The sequence below is a fragment of the Pseudophryne corroboree genome, chromosome 2 (assembly GCF_028390025.1).
Source record: "Pseudophryne corroboree isolate aPseCor3 chromosome 2, aPseCor3.hap2, whole genome shotgun sequence".
Taxonomy (NCBI): Eukaryota; Metazoa; Chordata; class Amphibia; order Anura; family Myobatrachidae; genus Pseudophryne; species Pseudophryne corroboree.
In genome coordinates, this window is record NC_086445.1 from 657,151,237 (window position 1) to 657,169,020 (window position 17,784).

Sequence of the window (17,784 nt, forward strand, 5' to 3'; positions counted from 1 at the left end):
AGGTTAGAGGAGATAAAATTTTTATACCCAATGAAGGAAAGGGTTCTTCACAGTAAGGGCAGTATAAATTTGGAATTCTCTGCCAGAGAAGGTAGTAATGGTGGACTCAGTCAATAAGTTTAAAAATTGATTACATTTCTAGCTGTAAGAAATATCAAGGGATAAGGCATTTAAAGGGAGTATTTTAGAAAAAGCATGAATTATAGTTCTTATTTAGACACTTATAGATGAGAGTGACACAGTAATATACAGCGTACATACAGTAGATACTGTACACATAGGTGAAAGTGACACAGCCAGATAGATATAGTGATGAACACACCTAGGTGAGCGTGATACAGCAATATATAGCGTACAGAGATATGCATAGGTGGGAATGACACAGCAATATATACTTATGAACACACAGGTAAGTGTATGACACAGCAATATACAGTGCATGTGGAAAATATTCACAGTGCCTCACTTTTTCCACATTTTGTTATGTTACAGCCATATGCCAAAATGGAATAAATACCATAATGACAATGATGACATTTTTTGAGGGGAGATTTTTGCAAATGTATTAAAATGTAAAAAAAAAAAAACACATGTACATAAGTATTCACAGCCTTTTGGCATGACACTCAGAAATGAGCTCAGGTGCATCCTGTTTCCACTGATCATCCATGAGATGTTCCTACAGCTTAATTGGAATCCACATGTGATAAATCCAAATGATTTGACATGATTTGCAAAGGCACACACCTGTCTATACAAGATCCCACATTTGACAGTGCATGTCTGAGCACAAACCAAGCACAAAGTCAAAGGAATGGTCTGTAGACCTCTGGAGACAGGATTGTCTCGAGGCACAAATCTGGGGAAGGGTACAGAAAAATATCTGCTTTGAAGGTCCCAATGAGTACAGTGGCCTCCATCATCCGTAAATGGAAGAAGTTCGGAATCACCAGGACGCTTCCTAGAGCTGCAGGCCGTCTAAACTGCAGCAATCCACCTAACAGGACTGTATGGCCGAGTGGCCAGACGGAAGTCACCCCTTAGTAAAAAGCACATGGCAGGCCACCTGGAGTTTGTCAAAATGCACCTGAAGGACTCACAGATCAGGAGAAACAAAATCTCAGGTCTGATGAGACAAATATTTAACTCTTTGGCGTGAATGCCAGGCGTCATGTTTGGAGAAAACCAAGCACCGCTCATCACCAGGCTAATACCATACCTATAGTGAAGCATGGTGGTGGCAGAACTGGGAGTCTAGTCAGGATAGAGGGAAAGATGAATGCTGCAACGTACAGAGACATCCTATATGAAAACCTGGTGCAGAGCGCTCTTGACCTGGGTCGAGGGTTCATCTTTCAGCAGAACGACCCTAAGCACACAGCCAAGATATCAAAGGAGTGGCTTCAGGACAACTCTGTGAATGCCCAGACTTAAATCCAAATGAACATCTCTGAAAAGATTTGAAAATGGATGTGTACTGATGCTTCCCATCCAACCTAATGGAGCTTGAGAGGTGCAGCAAATAGGTTTGGACAAAACTGCCAAAAGATAGGTGTACCAAGCTTGTGGCATCATATTCAAAAAGCGCTGCCAAAGGTGCATTAACAAAGTATTGAGCAAATGGTGTGAATACTTAAGTACATGTGATTTCTTAGTTTTTTATTTTTAATAAATTTGCAAAAAAAGTTGTTTCACATTGTCATTATGTCTCCGCCCATGAAGCAAAGGTCATCCCACGGATACCCGGGATAAATTCGGGATTATAAAGAAAAGAAGTTAAAGGGGACCATTTGGAAGATATATGGCTCCTAGACCTCAGCCTATTCCACACTTTAAGCGTGGGAGAGACTGTTGGGTGGGCAACCTTCGGGAGAATAGGCAGCCATGGTGCGATTTCGATATAATGTGGGAGACATCCCTCCTCTATAAGTACCCATTGTTTGCAGTATTTGGCCCGTGTCCATTCTAAAATTCTATTCAACTGCACGGCATGGTAATAGCTGGGAATATGTGGGAGCTGGTGGCCCCCTTGGTGCTTTCTCCTAAATAGAATGTCGTGTTTAAATCTAGGTGTGTTGCAGCCCCAAACAAACGCTCGAATGAGATTCTGGATATCCCGGAACCACAATAGAGGGATGTGTATAGGGAGGGTTTGAAGAAAAAATAATATCCTAGGGAGGGCATTCATTTTGACTACGTTAATTCTACCGAACCAAGATAGTCGCAATTTCCTCCACCTCTGGAAGTCTAGACGGAGTTTCATCAACAAGGGGCTAAAGTTCAAGGAGAATAGTTTGGATAAGTCGTTGGAGAGTAGCACCCCCAAGTATTTCAATTTGTGGTCGTGCCAGGTAAAAGGGAAAGAGCATTTAAAACCAGCAATCACACCAGGAGAAGTGGTTAGGTTCATGGCGATGGATTTGGAATAATTTATCTTAAAATTTGAAAGGGCTCCGAACCTATCGAATTCCACCATCAGATTCGGTAATGAGGTGACTGGATTCGAAATGAGAGCGAGTAAGTCATCGGTATATAGAGCCAATTTGTATTCGGTCCCCCTCACCATCAAACCAGAAATGTTGGGGTTAGCCCTGATGCTTCTAGCTAAAGCTTCCATGCATAAGACAAAAAGCAGGGTGGATAGTGGGCATCCCTGTCGTGTGCCATTGGAAATAGAAAAGGAATCGGAGAGGGAGCCGTTAACCTTAATTTTAGCGGATGGGGAAGTGTATAGAGATAAGATTCTATGGAGACAGGCGTTACCAAGTCCCAAGTGTTTCAGGATGCCAGACAAGAAGTCCCAGTCCACCCTGTCAAACGCTTTTTCAGCGTCGGTCGATTACATGATTGAGGGGGACGTGGCTTGGCCAGCATAATGAATCATATTAAGCACTTCAGAGGTGTTGTCAATGGCCTCTCGGCCCAGAAAAAAAACGGCCTGGTCTCCATGAATCAAACCGGGCAATAATAGTTTAAGGCGATTTGCAATTACTTTGGCAAAGAGTTTTATATCTATGTTCAGCAGCGAGATCGGCCGGTAACTTGAGCAGAGACTGGGATCTTTGCCCTCTTTAGGTAAAACAGTGCTTCAAGGGACTGTGGAGAGAAATGTGACCTTTCAGATATTGTGTTAAAGGCCCTCGTAAGAAGTGGGGTTAATCTTTCCTTGAAAGCTTTATAATAGGCAATGGTATACCCGTCAGGGCCCGAACTTTTGCCATTGGGTGAGGAATCAATAACTTTCATTACCTCCTCGGTAGAGAAGGGGGCTTCCAAACCTTCTGCCTCTTGTGTGTACAACGTTGGGAAGTCTAAGGCCCTTAAATAGTCCGATATAGCTGCTGGGTGGGATGACTTATCTGCCCTCCCGGACAGCCCGGAAAGGTTGTATAGAGCGAAATAATAGGCCCGGAAGGCCTTAGCAATTTGAGAAGTCTCGGGTTGGGGCTGCCCTTGACCATCTTTAATAGAGTGAATAAAAGTGAGTGCACGTTGTTCTCTGAGAGCCCTGGCCAACAATTTCCCAGGTTTGTTGCCCCAGTGATAATATTTGCTGCAGCACTTCCGATATGAGAACTTAACTTTATCAGAGAGTAATTTATTCAGTTCTGCCCTAGTAGCCTCAAGATCAGAATAATGTTGGGGGGCTTGGGACCTCTTATGTAAAAGTTCAAGAGATTTTATCTTAGATAATAAATCATCCCTAAGTTTTTCCCTCTGTTTTTTGCGAACTGAGCCTATCTGGACACAAACCCCTCGTATGACGCATTTGTGTGCCTCCCAGACCGAAATCTTAGAAATGTCATCTAGGTCATTAGTACTGATATAGGAGTCTAAGGCAGAGTAAATTTGAGAGCGGCACGTCTCGTCTTGCAGAAAAGTATCATTAAAACGCCAAGACCATTGGCGACGTGTATAAGACGGAAGGCGTATTGTAAGGTTAACTGGGGCATGATCTGACCATACTATTTGTCCTATAGACGCGTCCGAAAGAAGATGTAGATGACGGTGACTTAGAAATAAGTAGTCAATTCTGGAGTATGTCTGATGGGGGTGTGAATAAAAGGAGTAATCTACTTCAGAAGGGTGTGTCAATCTCCATGTGTCGATCAGCTGGTGGTCCACACTGTTAAACTTTTAAAGTGACAGTGGCTCCTAGTGGACCAGTCAATACCCCATGGTACTAATGTGGACCCCAGCATCCTCTAGGACGTAAGATAAATCCTATTTTCTCTTACGTCCTAGTGGATAGTGGGAATCCATTTAGTACCATGTGGAAGTACCAAAGCTCCAGAACCGGGTGGGAGAGTGCTGAGGTTCCTGCAGAAATGACTGACCAAAATGAAGGTCCTCAGAGGCCAAAGTGTCGAACTTGTAAAACTTGGCAAACGTGTTCGAACCGACCAAGTACAGATGGGACCACGTTTATCTTGACCTTTAATAGGATTAACGGAGACTGGCCAGTCAGACTTAATCCCCTGCTGTAATGACTTAATCCCCTGCTGTATTGTTCTCTGTATTGTATTGCAGCTGAGAACAAAAGATGAAGGGTTTATGCTAATAAATCATGTTGTGACTAGGCGCAGAAAACTAGTCAAGATAACCATGGACCCATCTGTAGTTGCGCGGCAGAGCTGTAATGCTGAGACACCCTGGGCAGCCACCCAAGAGGAACCCACCGACCTAGTACAGTGGGTCTGTACAGATTTTGGAATCGGCAAGCCTGCCGTGGACCAAGCATGCATGATAGTGAGCCTGATCCAGCAAGCAATTGACTGCTTTGAAGCTGGACACCCAATCTTGTTGGCATCATATAGAACAAACAGAGAGTCCGATTTCCTGTGACGAGCAGTTCGGTTTACATATACCTTCAAAGCCCTTACAATGTACAAGGACTTTGAAGTAGCAGAGATATCAGTAACAACCGGGAACAAAATTGGATGGTTGATGTGAAACTCCGACATCACCTTAGGAAGGAATTGCTGACGAGTCCTGAGTTCAGCTCTGTCCTCATGGAAAATCAAGTAGGGGCTCTTGTGAGACAACGCCCCCAGCTCCGACACGCGCCCTGCCGAAGCCAAGGCCAACAGCGTGACGGTCTTCCATGTTAGATACTTTACGTCTTCCTCCTGTAACGGTTCAAACCAGTCTGACTGGACGAACGTCAAAAACAAACTGAGATCCCAAGGTGCCGTGGGAGGCATAAAGGGAGGTTGGATGTGAAGAACACCTTTCAAGAATGTCTGGACCTCAGGGAGAGAAGCTAATTGTTTCTGAAAGAAAATAGACAAGGCCGAAATCCAAAATTTTATGGAGCCTAGGCATAGACCCACGTCAACTCCCGACTGCAGAAAAAGCAGGAAACATCCCAGATGAATTTCTACCATGGAATAATGTCTGCTCCTTCACCAAGAGACATATTTTTTCCAGATATGATGGTAATGTTTTGACGTTACCCCCTTCCTGGCCTGGATCATAGTCTGGATGACCTTGTCAGGAATCCCTCTCCTGGCTTGAATTAGTCGTTCAACTTTCATGCCATTAAACGTAGCCGCGGTAAGTCTTATTAGACGAACGAACCATGTTGCAGAACATCCTCTTCGATTAGCATCTTGAGAAGTTACGCATACCAGGCCCTTCAAGGCCAGTCCGGAGCAAGGAGGATTGCTTGTAACTTTTCCCTTTTTATTCTATTTAGAATTCTTGGGATCAGAGGAAGTGGAGGAAACACACACACCAGCTGGTAGACCCATGGAGCTGTCAGCGCGTCTACCGCCACTGCTTGCGGGTCTCCCGACTTGGAACAATACTGCTTGAGCTTCTTGTTGAGTCAAGAAGCCATCATGTCAATCTGTTGATATCCCCATGACGTGTCTACCAAGGGAACACCTCTGGGTGTAAGCCCCACTCCCCCCGGTGCAGGTCGTGTCTGCTGAGGAAGTCTGCTTCCCAGTTGTCTACTCCCGGAATGAAGACCGCCGACAATGCTACGGCATGTTTCTCCGCCCAGAGGAGAATTATTGACACCTTTGACATTGCTGCTCTGCTTTTCGTTCTGCCCTGTTGGTGAATGTACGTTACTGCCGTTAAATTTTCTGACTGGACTTGAATGGCTTGATTCCGAAGTAGAGATGAGGCCTGCAAAAGGGTGTTGTAGATTGCCCTGAGTTCCAAGATGTTTATTGGAAGGACAACTTCCCGACTTGACCAGCTTCCTAGAAACTGCACCCCCTGGGTGACTGCTCCCCAACCTCTGAAGCTTGCGTCTGTGGTTAGCAGAATCCAATTCACAATTCCGAACCTCCGACACTCGTGACGAGGTGAGAAGTCTGTAGCCACCACAGAAGGGAGATTCTGGCTCTTGGCGAAAGACAGAATCGCATCTTTACATGCACAGATTTGGTGCATGTGAAGATGCGATTCGGACCATTTGTCCAACAGATCCAGCTGGAAAGGCCTCGCATGAAACCTTCCGTACTGAAGCAACTCGTAAGAGGCCACCATTTTCCCCTGAAGGTGAATGCACAGATGCACTGAGATACGGGTTGGCTTCAGGACAGCCCGTACCATCGACTGGATTACCATAGCCTTCTCCAAGGGAAGCAACACTCTCTAAGACTCTGTGTCCAGTATCATTCCCAGGAAAGGAAGCCTCTGCATCGGTTCCAGGTGAGATTTTGGTAAGTTCAGAATCCAGCTGTGATCCAAGAGTAGTCTGGTTGAGAGGCCGATGCTGTCCAACAACCGCTTCCTGGACGGTGCCTTTATCAGAAGATCATCCAGGTACGGAATTATGTTCACATACTGTTTGCGGAGTAGAAACATCATCTCTGCCATCACTTTGGTGAACACCCTTGGTGCTGTGGAGAGACCAAATGGCAGTGCCTTGAACTGGTAGTGACAGTTCTGCAATGCAAACCGTCGATAAGCCTGATGAAGCGGCCAGATCAGAATGTGAAGGTACGCATCCCTGATATCCAGAGACACTAGGAATTCCCCTTCCTCTGGACCTGAGATCACCACTCTCAGAGACTCCAGCTTGAATTTGAACACTAGCAAGTATGGGTTCAACGACATGAGGTTCTACAAACAAGTTGGAATAATACCCCTTGTTTTGCATATGAGGTGGAATTGGAACAATGACCTAATTCTGTACCAGTTTTTGAATGGCGTCCTGTAAAGTTATACTTGCCTCCTGCGAAACTGCTAAGCCTGATTTGAAGAATCTGTGAGGTGGGAGCTCCTGAAACTCTAGTCTGTAGCCCTGGGAAATAAGATCTATGACCAAGGGATCCTGGCACGAAACTGTCCAGATGCTTCCATGCCTTTCCTGTAGTCCGCATCAGCAGTCCACTGGCATAGCCATAAGCCTCTGCGTGCGGACACTGCCATAGCAGTGGTGCGTGCATTAAGCAAGCTTATTTCTTTTATGGCTTCCACCATAAAGTTTGCAGAGTCCTGTATATGTTGCAGGAGTAATTAATCTCCCCTTGAGACAAGGTATCTAACCCCTCAATTAGGCTACCCGACTATTTGGCGATGACTCTTAAGACCCACTTCTTTACCAAACCCAGCCAAATCTCCTCCTAACCATCTGTTCCACGCTCTTTACGTACCCATCTGTGTCACCATGGGCGTAGCGAGGGTGGAACAAGTGGAGCTTGAGCTCCTGATGCCGCTGGGGACAGAAGGCGCCATTTCTCTGTAACAGAGCTGAGACCCGGGATCTCAGGGTAGGAGTAAATTACTGCCTGCATGTTCTATGTCACTGACTGCAGTGCAGAGAGTCCAGTACAGTGCAGTGTGGTGTGTTGTTAGGAAAGAGCAGGGCCGGTTCTAAAGTTTCCTGTGCCCCCCCCCCCCCCCCCCCCAGGTAAAATAGAGTTGGTGCGCGCCCAAAAATAGGGGCGTGGCTTCTTCATAGGGAAAGTGCATGGCCACAGTTATCCCCCTGTAGTAGTGCCCCCTGTAGTAGCGCTGCTTTTAAACACCCAAAAAAACCCATCACTTACCAGCCCCGATGCTGCTTCCGTACCACTGCTGCGCTGTCCTCCATCTCCGGCCGCCGGCTCCTTTCTATGGGAGAGACGTCATGACGTCTCTCCCATAGCAGCGCTGCACAAACACTAGAGGTCAATTATGACCTCTGGTGTCTGTTACTGGAGCCATCTGCAGTGGGCGCCCATACAGCCCACGGCGCCTGCTGCAGCAGGGGAGAGCAGGGATCAGGAGTAGCTGCTCTTGCCACAGCGGCGCCTCAGGCAAAAAGCCTGCTTGCCCATTGCAAGAGCCGCTACTGGAGGGGAGGTTTGGAGGCTTGTCAGAAGAACCTTCCTGCTGTCAGGTATCTGCATTCAGTGATATAATGAAACATGCAGGCAGTGTGGTGGCCACCCCTTCCCTTTCCTCAGTCCTTTCCTTCTACTCATGGAGGTCAATAACAGAGAAGCTCCGCCCCACCAGGCTAGAACGAGAAGTTGCTCTGCTGCTGTCCTCTTGGTGAGAATGAATGTGTATATACTGTGTATGTGTGTTTGTTTGTGTATACTGTTTGTTTATGTGTATATGTCTGTGTGTGTATATATATATGTATGTATGTATGTATGTATGTATGTGTGACTGTGTGTTAAGTGTGTGTGTGTATATGTTTGTGTGCATATGTATGTACATGTATGTGTGTATATATATATGTGTGTGCTTATGTATGTCTGTGTGTATATGTGTATATATCTTTGTATACAGTATGTGTGAGTATATTTGTGTGTTTATGTATGTCTGTGTATGTGTGTGTGTGTGTATATATATATATATATATATATATATATGTATGTGATTATGTATGTATGTGTGTATATTTGTGTTTGTGTGTGTATATGTACATATATCTGTGTATATGTGTTTTTATGTATGTCTGTGCCTAAATGTGTGTGAATCTATGTATGTATGTATGTATGTATGTATGTATGTATGTATGGTGGTGGTGATGGTGCCGTGACATGACCCTGCTCCAGGTGTCATGTCTCTTCGCTACACTTCTGTGTGTCACCCCTGTCTGTCTACCCCTCCCCTTAGAATGTAAGCTCTCACGAGTAGGGCCCTCTTCCCTCATGTGCTTATCCTTTTCTTACTTTAATAATCCTCAACTACCCAAATCCCGCAGTTTTTTGGCCACCTTGGAACTTATCTCTATGTCATTTACTGGTGTAGTTATGCTTAGTTACCCTGTACTTGTCCTATATTGTCTTCAACTGTAAGTCAGTTTTCCTGTTTTGATTAGGTGCATATGTACTCTGTAATTGGGCGCTGCAGAAGCCTTGTGGCGCCATATAAATAAAGGATAAAAATAATAATGGCCTTAGTAATCCACCCTGGGCCACCCTAGCAGCTGTATGCAAGGATTTGAGTGTAGTCTCAATTCTACGATCAGCCGTGTCATTTACGGAGGCTGCACCCGGGACAGGCAATACAATTTTTCATGACAGCCTGGATATTGATGCATCCACTATCGGTGGATTTTCCCATTTTTTCCAATCCTCAGGAGGAAAAGTTAAAGATGATTGCAACCTTTTAAGGATTTGAAATTTCCTATCAGGATTAACCCACGGTTCTTTAAACAGGGTTCCTTTGACACAGGAAAAGTGGCTGAGGATTTATTTTTTATATTAAAATAAGATTCCTCAGTCTCCTCTGCCACCTTATCAGGGATATGCAGAACTTCTCTCATAGCCTCTATGAGAGCCTCTATTTCCCCTGACAGAGTAGCCTCCACCACTTTTGAGTCCACCTCCCCCTCCTCCATGTCTGACCCTTGATCAGAGTCAGACTGCAGGATATGGGCCAAAGTATGTTTTTGCGGACAAATGGCAGGGGACTGAGACACTGGTTTGGGTACGGAGTCTCTTTTCATAAACTCAGTCTTCGATTGTCTTAGGTATTGTGTCTCTTTCTCATTGCGGGACAATTTAGTAGAAATATTGGAAATCATTCCTTTAATGGAGTTTAGCCAAGCTGGCTCTGCCCCGCTAGCCTGGGAAGGTACACTGCACTGAGTCACCCCCCTGGAGAATAGGAAAACTGTGTCTTACATGAAACGCACTCTTTGTCTGACATACTGCGACAGTGACAGGACACACACACACACACAGGAAAAGGTTAAATGCACAATTAACCCACAAAGAGCCCTTCCAGGGAGACCGAGACGTATAGAGCCAACACACAGCGCCGTTACTGCTAATGCCAAGCTTAGCCAGGTCGCAGACTAAGTACCTAGATTAGAGACTCAGTACACTAATAAATCGCTCCCCCCCTGCTATGACCCCCTGGTACCGCTGAGGTAATCTGGAGCTTCTGCGGAGGAGCTGCGCTTCCCTGTCAGTCAGCCTCTGTGTCCACTGCAGAGGGAAAATGGCGCTGGTGAGCGGCTGGATCCGCTCATAGTGAAGCCCCGCCCCTTCAATGGCGCGTGATCTTCCCGCTCTTTTTTATACTGGCTAAGTTAATTTTGTGCCTAAAATGGAGTCAGTCCCTTTTTAAGTCTGTAATGCCAGTCTGGGTACTGTGTACACATATAGTGTACCGAGACTTAGTTCGCCACCTCAGAAGCTGTGCGTCTCCGTACCCTAATGCCACCATAATGGCCGGCGACCTGCTAACTGGGACGCCAGCTTAGTACTCACCACTCTTCTTTCTTCTGGCTCTGTTAGGGGTGGCGGCGTGCTGTGGAAATGTACACTCGCCGTGGTGGGGCTTGCGAATAGTTCCCTCAGGAGCTAGTGTCCTGTCAGCAGTGAACGGGACCATTAACCCTTCAAGAGGTTGGGCCGTTCCTCCACCTAAGTCCCTCGAAGCAGGCAGGCTGGTGCCATCCAGTCCTCTCTGAAAATAACAAACAGATCAAATAAATGCAAAAAACTCTTAAGGAGCTTCCAGCGACGTGACCGGCTCCTCCGGGCACATTTTCTAAACGGAGTCTGGTAGGAGGGGCATAGAGGGATGAGCCAGCGCACACTATAAAATTTTTAAAGTGCCCAAGGATCCTAGTGGACCCGTCTATACCACATGGTACTAAATGGATTCCCAGTATCCCCAACGACGTAAGAGAAAGCACTTACCTGCGAATTCAGAGGCTGAAGATTAGAGGAACCCAGGATCTCGGGAATACAGCCCCCATCCTTGCATGTGAAGTTGTACACAGTAACCAGGACTGTACCACTTCTGCTGAAATGTGGAGGGGAGACAAGCTGGTTCCGGCGACTGTGAGGAGATCCCATCTGTAGTGCACCCCTCTCGTCAGCACACCTGTACATGGCAAGCCTAAACAGCTCCTGCAGCTGCTTCACTCACACTATAAGCTGTGACAGTACAAAACTATAAAAATAAAATAAAATAAAAAGAAAAGCTACACATAAAACAAAAACAAACAAATCTAAATAAGGGCTGCTAAAACAAAACATGCCCTACTCCAGAGTCACCTACAGCGAACAAGACTGGCTTTATGATATTGCAGAGGGAAGGAGCTTAGTTTTTAAAGCTACATTTTAATTTAGGTGCCATCTCCAGCCCCAACCTGCATGCAGTCCTATCGTCAAGTGTTCTCCAGCCTTGCTGAAAGAGAAATAAAAACTTCTTAAGAGAAAAAAAAAATTAAAATAAAAAAGTGACTGTCAATTACTGTCTATCATGACTTCAATTCACTTACATTTATTAAAGTCAGAGCTAATTATACATATTGATGGAGTAAAGTTCTTCAGTGTTTAATATTCAGTGTGCAGTAAGTATCATGTTCAGTCAATCACACTGTACTCGACTCATCCATATTCTGTATTTGTGGACAAGAATTTATTAGGCACGATAAGGCACACTGTTTACAGATTACCAGCTGTAGGTTACAGGCATACACTAAAAAGAATTTTAAGCATATATTTCTTACCCGTCTAATATAGATTCTCGGCAGCAGTACAAATTGTCAAATTTCTGCTTAGTGACAGAGTCATTAACATTCATAGCAGGGACACACAGCTTTCCAGCCTTAGAGAGCTGATACAACCTGCACAATGACAAGAAATACAGACTATTATTTATACAGTACAAAGCAAAAGAGAAATACGCAAAATACTGTATATTTTTGGGAATACACTGAAAATTGTAACAAACAAGCATAATAATCACAGAATAAATATTAGGAATAAAACAACATAATAGTAATCATTTTTATTGATGGGTAGACAGGTTATGCTGTCTGCACGATTACTGACTGACAGACTCATTAAGGCATAATGGATGTTTAAAAGCACCCACATTCAGATTGTTCTCATTAGCAACAGCCAAGAACACACAATGGAATCCATATGGTAAAACTTTGTTCTAGTGTTCATTCTAGCACACTGCACCTAATTAGTGAGGAGGGCATATTTTAATTTGGAAGGGCAACATTTTAGACTCAATGGAGAGTTCTATTTAAGATGGGGTGTTGCCCATAGCAACCAATCAAATTCCAGGTATTAACTTCTAGAAGGTGCTAGATAAATGAGAAGTAGAATCGGATTGGTTGCTATGGGCAACATCCCATCTTAAATAGAACTCCCATATTAGTAAATTTACCCCAATGTATCGCTGCAGCTACTGTAGCAATACATCACGTCTAAAATGTCCCCGTCCTCACTGATTAGGTGCAGAGTGCTAGAATGAACAATATTTTTTCTTCAGGTTCCATGTGGGGTCCACAGGGAATACCATGCAGTTGTAGGTGGTGGTAAAGGACCAGGCACTAAAGAACTAAGCTTTTGGTATCCTCCATGCTCAGGCATCCTCAGTTTCATTTTAGTTGCCGGCAGGAGCTGCACCTTTAAACAGTGGGGGCTGCTGACTTATTTCATGTGTTATGATTTCACTTTATTTACAGACATCTGAGCAGCAGCGATAGGCACGCCATCACCCCAGTGCAGCTAGCACCGCTGAACCCTCAATACTGCACGCTGGCATCAGAGACTAGGTAAGGCGGGGACCCGCTTCCTAATCTCATCCCAGGAGATGGACCTGAGGTGCCAGTATGGACCCTGGTTCATCCTCTGGACTCTACTAGATCACCAGGGCATAAACTGTATTGGTGACTGCATTACAAAGCCAGGGTACCTGGTGGGCAATGCTGGCATAGGGGAGGCCAGCCCTTTGCCTGCGGTCCCTCCACCAGCTCAGGGCATCAGTCCACTGCGGACTTCCCTCGGATGAGCTGCTCTTCCTCTAACCTCCTCCCTTTCTGAGACCAGAGGCAGCCATTTTCAGTGCAGCAAGCAGGTCTCCGGGAACACTGGGTCCGACTCCCTGTATACCTCTCCAAGGAGCCAGGTTATACAGCACTTGTATCCTACCAGGTAATACTGCTAATTAGTTGATTTAGTGCTTATTACAGTATACTTAAATTGCTTTTATATTGTATTCTGCATTGTATGTGACTTGTGCTAGCTCAGCTGTCTGCTTTCCTTCCTCTGTCAGCATATACCTATTTCTTTCTCGCCTATTACCCTAAATCCAGGTGTTAGGAGGTTCTACATTTGTTCATAGCCCTTGGGTTGGTGAAATTAGCCACATAACTGCATCATTGCTCACTGCCCACTGTCATATTGTGCGCGCAAATTCCCCAGCTGCCATGTCTGACAAAGGCAAGAGCCGCTAGGAGGCTGTGGCACCTATTTTAACATCATTTAAGTCCTGTCAGGCAGGTCTGTCACCTCAGGATATTATACAGGACGAGTTATGTACTGCCTGTAATATCCCATCTAACCAGCCAGCACCCTCAGTCTCTGGCCAGGAACCACAATGGGCTTGTTTTTCTCAGTTACTGTGTCAAATAGAGGAATTGTATAGTTTGCTGCGCTGTAAAAGAAGCTGCTCAGGTTATTTTGAAACAAAATATTGAAAATTTTCTTGGACCGAGCGCTATATGTGCTGGTGAATATGGTGTACTAAAAAATAAATAATAAAATGAAAAAAAATGAATAAAATAATGAAAAAAATGAGAAAGGAAGAAAAGAGAGATATAAAGATTAAGTGCAATGTTTACAGCTCCTTTCTTGTTGTTTTTGGAGCTTATGGACACTTGATTTTGAGGAAAAAGCACACAGTCTCTTTAGGTGTAACTGTCCCTATCTTCCCCTGCTTCTTCTGTTATGTTGCGGCCGCTCTCTGCGCCAGTTAGCCGTGACCGGAAGTTCGGATGTGCGCTTCCGGTAATGCGGGTACTGGTGGCAGTGGTGTCGCTGTTTTCGGGAGGGTTAAACTCTCCTATCTGCTTCACTGCGGCTGCTCCCCGTGTCTTTTTTTCACTCGCTGCACTGTGGCCGCTCTTCTTGCCGATCCACCGTGACCGGAAGTTCGGGTGTCTGCTTCCGGTGGTACGAATGCTGGCGGCAGCAGTGTCTTTGTCCTTTGTGTTTGCTCCTTTTTATACAACGCGTTTCGAATCCAGATCCGGATTCTTTCTCAAGGAAATGTCAGAGTTGTTGTAATTGTTCTCCTTTTTATATGGTAACTTTATTAAAAAAACAGGAAGTGACCGGAACCGGAAGTGAGGTTACCGGCAGCATCCTCATGGTAAAAAAAGAGGGAATATTCCCAGAGTTTTAAAATCAATTGCACTTGTAAAGAAAGATAGGAAAATTAATTAAGATAGGAAAAAATTAAAAGTAAAAATAGAATTAAAAATAAAAATAAAGATTAAAAAATAAAATAAAAATGAAAAAATAAATAAATAAAATGTAAAAAATAAAAATAAATGAAAGTACATATAGGTGTATACTTAGTTACAGGAAGACATTCAGCTCTATGTCGATGTTTAGACCGTGTGGTTCTAAGGTCTTTATTTTGTATATCCATTCAGTTTCTTTTTTCTTTAATGTTTTCACAATATCTTCTCCTCTCCAATGGGTTTGAACCTTTTGAATCCCAATAAATTTTAACCCAGCAGGGTCTTTGTTGTGTTTTGTGAGAAAATGGGCTGACACGCTGTGTGTTTTCAAACCTATTTTTATATTATATACGTGTTCTGCTATCCTTGTTCTCAGTTTTTGTTTGGTTTGCCCCACGTACTGTTTTCCGCATGTGCATTCCAAGATGTAAATGACCCCTTCTGTATGGCAGGTTACTTGGTCTTTAATTTCAAATTCTTCAGATCTGAACATCTGGGACCATAACCCTTTTTTGCCGAACATTGTATGTTGGCACCGTTACATAGATGACGTGTTCTTCATCTGGAAAGGAACCCAAGATGCCTTAACACAATTCAAAGAGCACATCAACAACAATAATTTGAATCTTGAATTTACCACCACACAGCGAAAATACAGTAGTTTTCCTCGATCTGGAAATCTATATTGAAGCAAACAAAATTCTTACGAGAACTCATTTCAAAAAAGTAAATGTAAATAATATGCTTTCACACAACAGCAATCACCACAGACAGTGGATAGAAAATATTCCAGGAGGACAATTCCGTCGATTAAAGAGGAACTGTACTGATGAAAAAGTATTCGAACAGCAGGCACAAGAAATGAAGAATAAATTCCTCCAAAAAGCATACAAAGACAGTCATCTGACACAGCAATTAGAAAAAGTCAAAAAATTGGAAAGAAAATAACTACTCACCCTTAAACAGAAAAATAAAAAAGAACTAACTGTAACATTCATAACACAGTTCAATAGTAATTACAAGGGCATTGAAAATTTTTTAGAAAAACATTGGCATATTCTTTCCCTTGATGAGGACCTGAAGGAATCTATCCCCAACAAACCAAAAGTAATCTACAAAAATGCTAATAATTTAAAACAACAGTTGACTCACAGTTTTCTACCGACTTCACAAGAAAAAAAGAACTGCAAAAAAAGAAAAGGATTCCACCATTGCACGACTTGTGCTGGTTGTAGGAATCAGCAAACTTCAACAAAACCGACAACAACCTTTAAATCGAATACAGGTTGAGTATCCCATATCCAAATATTCCGAAATACGGAATATTCCGAAATACGGACTTTTTTGAGTGAGAATGAAATAGTGAAACCTTTGTTGTTTGATGGCACAATGTACACAAACTTTGTTTAATACACAGTTATTAAAAATATTGTATTAAATTACCTTCAGGCTGTGTGAATAAGGTGTATATGAAACATAAATAAATTGTGTGAATGTAGACACACTTTGTTTAATGCACAAAGTTCTAAAAAATATTGGCTAAAATTGACTTCAGGCTGTTTGTATAAGGTGTATATGAAACACAAATGCATTCTGTGCTTAGACTTAGGTCCCATCACCATGATATCTCATTATGGTATGCAATTATTCCAAAATACGGAAAAATCCGATATCCAAAATACCTCTGGTCCCAAGCATTTTGGATAAGGGATACTCAACCTGTATAACAAAAGAAGAATTTGAAATTAAAGACCAAGTAACCTGCCATACAGAAGGGGTCATTTACATCTTGGAATGCACATGCGGAAAACAGTACGTGGAGCAAACCAAACAAAAACTAAGAACAAGGATAGCAGAACACGTATATAATATAAAAAGAGGTTTGAAAACACACAGCGTGTCAGCCCATTTTCTCACAAAACACAACCAAGACCCTGCTGGGTTAAAATTTATTGGGATTCAAAATGTTCAAACCCATTGGAGAGAAGATATTGTGAAAACATTAAAGAAAAAAGAAATTGAATGGATATACAAAATAAAGACCTTAGAACCACACGGTCTAAACATCGACATAGAGCTGAATGTCTTCCTGTAACTCATTATACACCTATATTTACTTTCATTTATTTTTTACATTTTATTTTATTTATTTATTTTTTCATTTTTATTTTATTTTTTAATCTTTATTTTTATTTTTAATTCTATTTTTACTTTTAATTTTTTTCTATCTCAATTAATTTTCCTATCTTTCTTTACGAGTGCAATTGATTTTAAAACTCTGGGAATATTCCCCCTTTTTTTACCATGAGGATGCCGCCGGTAACCTCACTTCCGGTTCCGATCACTTCCTGTTTTTTTTTTAATAAAGTTACCATATAAAAAGGAGAACAATTACAACAACTCTAACACTTCCTTGAGAAAGAATCCGGATCTGGATTCGAAACGCGTTGTATAAAAAGGAGCAGACACAAAGGACAAAGACACTGCCGCCGCCAGCATTCGTACCACCGGAAGCAGACACCCGAACTTCCGGTCACGGCGGATCAGCAAGAAGAGCGACCACAGTGCAGCGAGTGAAAAAAAGACACGGGGAGCAGCCGCAGTGAAGCAGATAGGAGAGTTTAACCCTCCCGAAAACAGTGACACCACTGCCACCAGTACCTGCATTACCAGAAACGCACATCCGAACTTCCGGTCACGGCCAACTGGCGCAGAGAGCGGCCGCAACATAACAGAAGAAGCAGGGTAAGATAGGGACAGTTACACCCAAAGAGACTGTGTGCTTTGTCCTCAAAATCAAGTGTCCATAAGCCCAAAAAACAACAAGAAAGGAGCTGTAAACATCGCAATTAATCTTTATATCTCTCTTTTCTTCCTTTCTCATTTATTTTTTTCATTATTTTATTCATTTTTTCATTTTATTATTTATGTTTTATTTATTTTTTTAGTACACCATATTCACCAGCACATATAGCGCTCGGTCCAAGAAAATTTCCAATACTGTGTCAAATAGCTGACCGCCTGGCAACTCCTGCTGTTACTCACCTGTGGGTAGTCCTCAGCAGGAACATACTGCTATATGGGTCCCAACCATGCCTCCG

General features: G+C 43.3%; 1 protein-coding gene across 4 annotated transcripts in view; it reads right to left on the minus strand.

Moving 5' to 3' along the window:
- AHCYL1 (adenosylhomocysteinase like 1) overlaps positions 1–17,784 on the minus strand; it is a 905,485-nt gene that overhangs the window by 401,958 nt on the left and 485,743 nt on the right. For all 4 annotated transcript variants that reach the window (XM_063955029.1, XM_063955028.1, XM_063955032.1 and 1 more), the window contains exon 8: positions 11,930–12,046. In XM_063955029.1, coding sequence (XP_063811099.1) covers positions 11,930–12,046 — 117 coding nt within the window. The remainder of the gene's footprint in view (positions 1–11,929; positions 12,047–17,784) is intronic.